Below are 9,333 nucleotides of genomic sequence, written 5' to 3'. Positions count from 1 at the left end.
CCTTCAAAGGCGGCTCAGAGAAAATGTCACTGCAACATTATACAATAAATTTCATTTTCGCTCAATCTATTTGAAAGGACTGTGCAGAAGTCATAATTATATAGCTTACTACTTAATAGTTAGCAAAACACCACGCACCTGTCCTCACAAGCAGCTAACCATTCCGCCACAATGATCGCATGTAAAAGTCATTTAGATAACACCAAAACATGAACCGGGCATTGAACCCAACGTTCCTTTTTAATGTCCTAGATCTGATGTTTAAAATTAAAGCCTAGAGATGCCATTCAGGAAGAATGCTAGTGACACGCCATAGATAAGGAATACTTGAAGAGCACAACTAACTCTTTTTCAAGGGGTTGAAGGCATTTCATGCCCTTCCTGAATGACTCCAGAAAATTTAAGCAGGAGTAGTTGATGGGACATCTCCAAGAGGAAAAAGCTGGATCAAACCGTACATCACTTCATTCAGTAAACATATACGTTCACATCATTTTCCTATTAAATAATTTATATTCCCCTAATAGGCAGACGATTAGTGGGTCTGACAATTCACTTTGCTAGGTCCATTGCCCATATCATCTTCTTCATATGCATTCTTATATTCTTGCCGCCTAGCCTCCTGCTCCGGGTCCAACTCTTCCAACACACACTCTTCAGCACCGTCAGGAATGATGATTTCAGGCCTGTGGACCAAAGTCAATTCATGTTTAGCACAGCATATTGAAAGGAAAATTCAACCATAGCCATCGTCACATGTATGTATATGAAAATCTCTGCCTATGGAACCCATTTCATATACACGACAGCCAAGACCCGGCCACAAACAATGTGTACACCAGGAAAAACCTCTCTCCTAGGCACCTCTTTTACTAACATCAACCCTTCATACACAGAATGATTTTCTGACTCCATGGCCAATCATGATTTTGAGAAGTTCAAAAATTGCTGTTTCAGGCAACCTAAGTTGGAAGTCAATACATGATTAGCAAAGCTTACCAGAATTTTGAAAGGTAAATTCAATCGAAGACATAGTGTCATATACAGGAAAATCTGTTTCAAGCAATATTACGCGTCATGTTAAAATTTGTGGAATTAAAAATTTATTATCATTACCTTTTTATAACAAATTCAAAACTTGCAACATATACCATTGTAATGATTCTCGTAAATGACATGAAGAAAAAAGAAGGTAAAGTGATTAACAGTCAACAATTCTGGTTGACGAAGTGAAACACACAAAAGGAAAGTATTGTAATGAAATAGAGGCATTTGGTTGCACATGCCGTCTCCCTCTACATGTGCTCCTGATGTTTCACCTCAAGAACTTATCAATCGTTTTCGTAAAGTCTGTCTATCATTTGATTTGTGAAGCAACAGTTCGTGTTGTTGTCCCCGAATATTCTTTGCGAGTACCTTTCCTGGACAAGTGTGTTTGCAATATTTCGCAACTAAATTTGTGAATTAGCAGTAGCCGTCATCGCCCCCTCATTCTCTATGTGAGAGCTTATCCAGGGCCATTGGTTTTAACATTTATGAATTAATTTGTTGTGTTGAATTAAAAGGGTGCCGAAGTTAATATATGAGCCTGAGTGATATCTTTAATGTGAAGTGAAAGTGAAAGTGAAAAATTTAAAGTGAAAAATTTTTAGACCCCTTAGTTTTACTAAATTATTCCATTAAATTTTTCCCTCCATGTATGCCGGGGCACAATAAGACTATGGGAGTAAGATGTAATATTCTGCGGATAAAAAAATACACAACCAAAAACCAATAATAAGTACACAAATAAAAACCAAGAACAATAATAATTCAGGTCTTACATGGGAACAGAAAATTCAAGCTGAAGCAGCTTCTAGTCAATCATGAACAGTAACTGTATTGCACAGAGAAGACAAAGTATCTCACCTTGGTGGGAGGCAGTGCTCCAACATGGGAATTGCATCAGGAGAAATAGTGGTCAGGAACTTTACAAAGAATTGAATAATTAGCCGTCCCTTCTCAAATGGATTCTTGTATTGAGGCATACCTTCATTCATTATACACTTGACGTCAGCATGCTTCGTAACATTACCTAAAAATATGCAAAACATCACTTTAATGAGTTAACAAATTACACAGATAACAATTTTAAATATTTTTTAAAATGAGGAAATACATATAAAGAATTTCTACTTGGCAAATACTTTTGAAACCATGCCAAACTGTAAAGGAAATGCAGCCAGTGGTGTTTAAATAGCAACTTATTTTTATAACTGATCTTATTTGCAAAATCTGCAGTCTTCATTTCTTATAGCCAGTACATGGTTCTAAGGCAGTCAAGTCAATTTAATCAGCTAGTTTTGCCTCATTTTTCTACATCAGTACCAATCAGTCAGATCATTTGGCTAGAAAATGTCAGCCAATAGGTGAATACTTAAGATGCCAGTTGGATAAGGTGGGTTGAGATAACAGAGGACCCCTTCTTACAAGAGTAGCTTTCTGTGGGGCTTATAAGCAGACACACAGAAATTTGAGGGACTGTTAATTTCTTAAAACATCATTAACACATCGTACCCATGAGACTCAATTGTGTCTACAGTGCAGTGCCAGGATGCCATATAACAATGCACATTTGCATCCATGACTTACTGCTAAGTAATAACATCCATCTTCCCAGCACTGAACATCAAACTTAATTGGATTTTTAATCAATTGGTATCTTGCTCATTTGATGATTTCATTTAAATCCTCCAAAACAATTTCCAATGTGTGCCGAGTTAAAAAGTTCAATTATGACCCCCCCCATCCCAATGAGCACCCCTGTGAATACACAGAGTAATACTGAGATAAAGGAAATACGCTGTTTAATTATGAGCTGTAGCTAAGAAAGGGATACTTACCAGGTAAATTCGTAATTAATAATTCCCTATCATCTAAAGTTTTAATCACTTTTTGAAAGCCACACAGGGATTCCACTAATTCAAGATTCATTCTCATGATTAGATCACATCCTGAACGCCTGAAATAGAGAAAAAATATTCAATCAATATATCACTTAACTTAAAATACAATGCAGCCCCTGAATAATGAAATTGAGGGGGCTGGAAGTTCACTTTGTTACGACCAAACTTTGTCATATGTGGGTCTGCATTAATTAAATTTTCATTGAACTTCTAACCCAGCTTACTTCAGTGATACCGTGCCAATTATTTCATTATCTCACACAGGAATGAAAAAAAAACCGAAAGCCTTTAGAAAAAGGCTAATATCTAAATCAACTCATAAAATTGCTGCCTTTCTCCATTTCAGAGCCTTCCACCTCCACCAACTCTTATAGAAATTCTCACCAGAGATGCTCAAATGAACGTACCAATTCATCTGTCTTTTGAGCAGTTCAGATAGTAAACAGGGAAGGGGTTATGTATGATATTAGGTTTTCCCGGCGTATCAGTTGCAGAAAAGTTTCTCGGGTTTTACACCGGTTGATTTTGTCCATGTCTCCCGACGTTTCGATCCGCGACTTGCTGATCATCCTCAGGGGATCTTCAGGGGGCGCAACATATCTTGAGTTGTCTTTACTTTTATCGTAATAAAAGATGATAAAGTCCCAGGCAAATTATATGAAAATTTAATTTAAAGTGATTATAAACATGTAAAAGACAATGCCATCTTATGATATTAAAAAGTTACAATTGTGGTTTTGCAATGTTCAGCAATACAAGCGGACCCGCAAGGGGGGGGCGCGCGCCCCCTGCGCCCCCCATCTGTATCCGCCACTGTAATATAGACGAACTTCCAACACAATCTACCATATTGTGACTCTAAAACCCCGAAGCCACTTCCTATTCTGCAGAAAGAATCGGTCAATCGCACTTCGATCAATATAATAAACACAACGTCTTCAGGTGTTAATAAGTTACTTTTGTAATGAAATCCTTCCTAAAGTAGCATTAAAATGTGAATATTTTCCAAACAGATTCTTTAATACATTTTAGGAGCTTTTCTCACGATATATCTGAAACCTACTCTTAAGGCGAGCTCATCGTCATTGCGATCGGTTGTCACTTAAAAATTCCGTATCGGAAATCCTAGAGGGATGACCTTCGACAATGACCGTTATCACCTGCACTCTCACTATCAATGGAACCCGTGGTGTAAATATCATCCCAATCCAATTTCTATTTGGTTTTAACTGGGGAAAGAGCAACATATGAGAGAACTGCACATTCTTTGGGCAACTTATTTGGGTTTGACTTTCCCTCAAACACCCTGTTTCCCCTGTGGTGCACATCAGTCCTACTGGTCCTACTTTATACGATGGCTTGACAACCTTTAAATGGATCCTTGGTTTATCCTGACAACCAACTAAATGGAAATTGGTGATCCAGACATGTCTTCTTCTTATCTCCATAGTTTCCAAATCAAGGGCCGCGGAACATTCCTCTTGTGACACAACTTTTTCTGAAAAGCAAGCAACGGCGTAGAATAAAATCAAAGAATGCTGCGGTTCATTTTTTGTGACCACCTCTGGATTCCATTCTTTTTCCATCTACAACTTCCTTTATCTTTCGGGGTAAACCATGGGACAAGATAATGTTAAAAATTTTCATTAATTTATAACAAAATATAATTTCTAAAAATACCCTAAAGCCATTTTATTCATCCGCACTGATGAGTGTAAATTAATGTGGAAGATGAATGCTGTAGACGTAGTAGTTTTCCTTAGGTTGAGTTGCAAAGTTCATGAAGTTGACAAAACGGCTAATTTTTCGGTGCGCGGAGTCATTTATTGCACTGGCCGTGTCTACATTTTTCAATTTTTTTGTAATAAAATAAATCAGAATTTAACATAAAATTTCCATTAAAATGACGTATAGTTCATTATATTAGCATGCTGTGAAGCCAGGATATAAATTTGCAAAGTACAGCGGCACATCATTTTGACGCCGACAGTAGAAGAAAACGCTGTCTTCTTGGCTGGCACTCGAATGCATGAGGATCAACGTTGCTCTATATTTTCATATTTCCTCCCTTGATTTTAAACATCATGGAATTTTCTATGTCCTTCCGTAACTGAAATTTAACAAGTGCCATAAATAATTTGAGTCCATCGTAACCATCGAGAAACACCTATCTCGATTTTTGTTGAGAAGTTGAGTTTTTATTCTACGGCGCGGGCGGCCGAATCATCGAAAAATTTCAGTTTCAAGTTATTCAGTCGATGAAATATGGAAATATTATTTATATTAAAGTTATCTTCGCTCACATAGCACACGGGTTTATCATTCCGTTTATTATACTCTTATTTTTCCGTAACGCTCATCCCGACAGACGGCATACATCGAGGCTTTTCTTCTAATTTCCTCAGTGGAAATGCAGACGAAAATTTTTTCTGGGGTGTTATTGCACAGAGGAACAATGCACCACTTGTAATTTTTCCTTATTTCAGCCATGTTCTCCTTTAAACGCAACGTGGCTCTTCCAAACCTGCAGTTACTGGGCTTGGATCTTGGACTCCTACTGAACTATGACGTCACGGCCTAGATTAGTGGGGGCGGTATTTTTTAGCCCGCGAAACTCGGGAGACTTTTGGGAGTCATTTTCTAGAATATAAACTGAATTTTAAGCGGAAAAAAGTATATTGCGGTACTTAGTGTTTACTGTAGTATATCAGCATACTGTTTATAAAAAGTATGCAATTTCCCAATTCTACTAAAACAATTACCTTATCAGTGCATAGTTATACGGAACCCATCATACTATTTAAGTAGGATTTGCAATTGCCAACAATAACTCCAAGAATACTTGCCAGAACAATGTCTTCCACAATTCAAGGGGACCATACGAGTACTACTACTTCATATGTCACACACCCATGATGAACATCATCAACTTATTCGCGAAAGGGTTAGACTGCCGCTTTTACGTCGCGAGTAGCACGTGTATTAGGCGACTCGACGGATCGAAAAACGAAATATCACTGGTCTCTCTATTTTTCAAGCTATATCACAATCGACATTTAACAAAAATTGATGAATGACTCCATTCATTGAAAGTACGGAACTAATTCCAAAATTCCAAACGAACATCCACACCATAACAAAAAAGCCCACCAACACCATCCATCCATGCACGGCAGCCCGTTTTTCCGATCTCAAAATCGTCCACAATTCAAGGCCTATTAAACAATAATTTGTATTAACGGGAATGTTGGAAAATTGTTGAAATAAAAAACAAATAAAGCTTGTAGCCTGTATCAGACATCTTCAATTTGAAATCATTAGCAAACGGCTGCTATTGCTAAAAGAAAAACACAGAAAGATAAGCAAAAGAAAATGAACAGGAAACTTTGAATCTGACTCAGACACTGCTATTGATGAGAAAAAGGTTTGTGAGGACGAATTAGAAAGTGAGTTACTTTTAACGGAAATGGGTAAAGAAACCACTTTCTATTAACGAAGACACCGGAAAAGATGAAGAAATGTGGTATCAGTGCAATACTTGTGAATTAAGGGCACATCAAGAATGTTCTAGATGGAACACTCCTGAGGGGTATTTATGTAACATGTGCTCCGGAATTCAAATTTAACTTAAGGTTCTAAAAGCTCATAAACTTATGTAAGCCTATTAGCAGTGCCCTTAAAATTTTCAGCCCTTTTTTTACCAAGGAAAGATATTTTTTAAACCATTGACTTCATATTAAGTCCATATTTCCATTTACTTTTTTGTGCTTTCTTAAATGCGGAATTATTTAATATAATAGACATAAATATTTCAGTTAAACGTGCCTTAGTCATCTAAAATCCTCATATTTCTTATTTTACAATCATTTAGTAGGACATGACATTAGCGACTGCCGTTACCCCAGGATATGGGTAATACAGGTCAAAGCTGATTTTACAATATTTTTAATTTTATCAATAGCTAAGGTTAATTAAGGCTCAATTGAGGTCTGAAATAGGTAAACTATACCCACTATATGTAAGCCTTTCCACACGATTGCGTTCCAAATTCAAAACAAAGTGAAGCTTTACACTCATTTTCCCCTCACTTGACCATCATTACCCCAGTGACCCCTACTCACACCAGATCTCTTCCCTTGGGATTTACGAATTAATTTAATGCCATTCTAGCCGATGTATGCCATTTCGTAAAAAAGATGAAAAAACACATTCAATTGTGATTTTATCGGCAATAGTGTTGGAGTTCAGCGAAAAATAGTGGAACCGTCTGAGGATATTAAAGGGCAAGCGCGTAGAGAGCGATGTTAGAATTCAGAGAGATTAGAAGTTAGAAGTGTGACGATCTCCTGTGATCGACAAAGGTTCCTCGTCAACCCATAGTTTAGCTGAAATGTTCATGTTGAAAAATAATATGCAATAATTATGCAAGAGCATATTATTTATTAAAAAAAACTATTTCATATTCAATCAGTTAAACTAGGTGCACTTCACCAACGCTAGCTGCATCATATTACGCGAATTTAACAAAGAAACACTTATTGATCGAAGGATCGTAGCACTAATGGTCTACGATATCATGAGATAAATAAAATCAGTATTGTTGTAGCACTGAACAGGGTTTTAATAAAGATATGCGTGAATGTGAATTATGACCAACCGAGAATAAGGAGATAGAGGAAAAATAAAAATTTCGAAGAAAATAATAAACAGTTGTGGGGAAACGGATATGAACCTTGGTTTGAATGAATTTGTTCCTCAACCGAACGCAATTTGTTCGGTTTCTTCCTCCGAAATCACGGTGAATCTAGTGCTTTAGCAAGTTTAGCTGCGAAGATATTTGTGGGCAATATTCGACATGACTTTCTGGACTGGTCAGCACATGCGCACTTCGTCACAGCCGGAGAGCAAGTTAGTCCAAATTTAACAAATTCAAAATTAGCAAAAAGCCGCGAGCTTTGAACACTAATTGTAAGAGATGTTCGCCCTTGTCCACAAATTTCGGTAACTGAACTGGTTAAAGCACTCGATCGGAAATCTTTGGATCCGGGTTCGAATCCTTGTCAAAGCTAATGATTCTCTCTGTGGACATTTCGCACAATGTGCGATCTGCGGGTGATACCGTAAAGTTTGCACCGTGGCTATTTCCGGTATATTCCAATTTGCTTTAGGTATTTGAATGTAAGTATGTGGTAATGAAAATGCTGAATAGACTGATTGTAAAAAAATATGGTGATTTCTCCTCAGATAACTTCGATTACTATAAATTCGAATTCATGGTTGAACTATTACCTGAATTTGGTCGGTGATAAGAGTATTAAGATGAAAAACGGTATCCTACCTGCATGGATGCAATCTTCAGGGTTGGAGCGAGGAGGTGGCCTGGTGTTCTGGCCTGGGAAATTAATTTTAAGGTATAAGATAAAATGCAACAGAAGATACGGCAATTTACCGAAGCACCACCACGTGTGATTAATTTTATTATTATAATTATAATTTTTTCTTTTCTAATACTATTTTTTTATATTTTCCTCCTTTGATTTACTCTTATTTTTCACAAATGCTCCCATTCTTGCCCTATTTTGAAAGCTCTTGTTGTTATACTATCCGCAAGAGGATAAGACTTTTCTTTAATAGGACTTAGTAAAAGACAATCATTCATCGTCGCCCGAGGTTGTGAAAAATATTTTTAACAAAAATGTTATAATTATTTAAAATGATAATAAATTGACTCAACTCGCTGATCTATTAATCAAATTAATATTTTAATAAACTTGTGTTGCATTATAAACATTCTTTAGTCGTCTTTCTATCATTTCAACGCTTGTTTATGCCCATATACAGGATAGTTCGCCTAATTGGGGCAGCCGCTTAATTGGGGCAAAAATCACAAGTCCCGATATGTCCCAATTAACCGGAATCTACTGTATTTTTATAATTCTAAACTCAGCCCAACAATTTAAAGTCAATAAATAGTAATCCATGAAATTATTTTATCTCACTTTTCATATTATTAGATCAAAGTTTTCCGCTGCCTTAAATTTTCCTTAAAATATTTTTTCACGCCCACTCCCAAAACATAAGACAATCTAATTCGAAGAATACAGCCGATGCAGATGGACACCGACGAGTTTTTGAGAAGCTCGAAATTGACATACGTGGAAAAAATTCCTAGAAAATGCCAGAGGACTAAGAGGTCATAAAGATTATTAGTATATTTGGGAAAAAAACGCAGCTAGCACTGAGCAGGAATGCAATCCTCTCGTGAACCTTATGCGGATATTATCTCGTCGTCAGTGTGTGAATCCATATTCCTTTGCTCGGCTGTGTTTCGCGATTCATCCAGTTTTCACACTCGCCATACTATCGCTGTTCATATCGACGAAATATC

General features: G+C 36.9%; 1 protein-coding gene across 1 annotated transcript; it reads right to left on the bottom strand.

The window, feature by feature from the left end:
• Window positions 1–253: 253 nt before the first annotated feature.
• Window positions 254–3,030, bottom strand: LOC124173051 (dnaJ homolog subfamily A member 1-like). Its single transcript, XM_046552575.1, has 3 exons — window positions 2,883–3,030; window positions 1,909–2,074; window positions 254–686 (listed from the first exon to the last, which is right to left on the bottom strand). The coding sequence occupies exons 1-3, from the start codon at window positions 2,977–2,979 to the stop codon at window positions 536–538; spliced, it is 414 nt and encodes a 137-aa protein (XP_046408531.1). The 5' UTR covers window positions 2,980–3,030; the 3' UTR covers window positions 254–535.
• Between the last annotated feature and the right edge of the window lie 6,303 nt (window positions 3,031–9,333).

This window comes from Ischnura elegans, chromosome 1, assembly GCF_921293095.1.
Source record: "Ischnura elegans chromosome 1, ioIscEleg1.1, whole genome shotgun sequence".
Taxonomy (NCBI): Eukaryota; Metazoa; Arthropoda; class Insecta; order Odonata; family Coenagrionidae; genus Ischnura; species Ischnura elegans.
This window is presented reverse-complemented; position numbering and strand designations above follow the sequence as displayed.

Bases quoted from the DNA above. Each gene is read 5' to 3' on its own strand.
- LOC124173051 (XM_046552575.1), bottom strand. From the start codon at position 2,979: ATGAGAATGAATCTTGAATTAGTGGAATCCCTGTGTGGCTTTCAAAAA. The intron at 2,075-2,882 runs GTAAGTATCCCT...GCATATTTTTAG, and splicing joins ATTAATTACGAATTTACCTG to GTAATGTTACGAAGCATGCT. The intron at 687-1,908 runs GTGAGATACTTT...TTTGGTCCACAG, and splicing joins GAGCACTGCCTCCCACCAAG to GCCTGAAATCATCATTCCTG.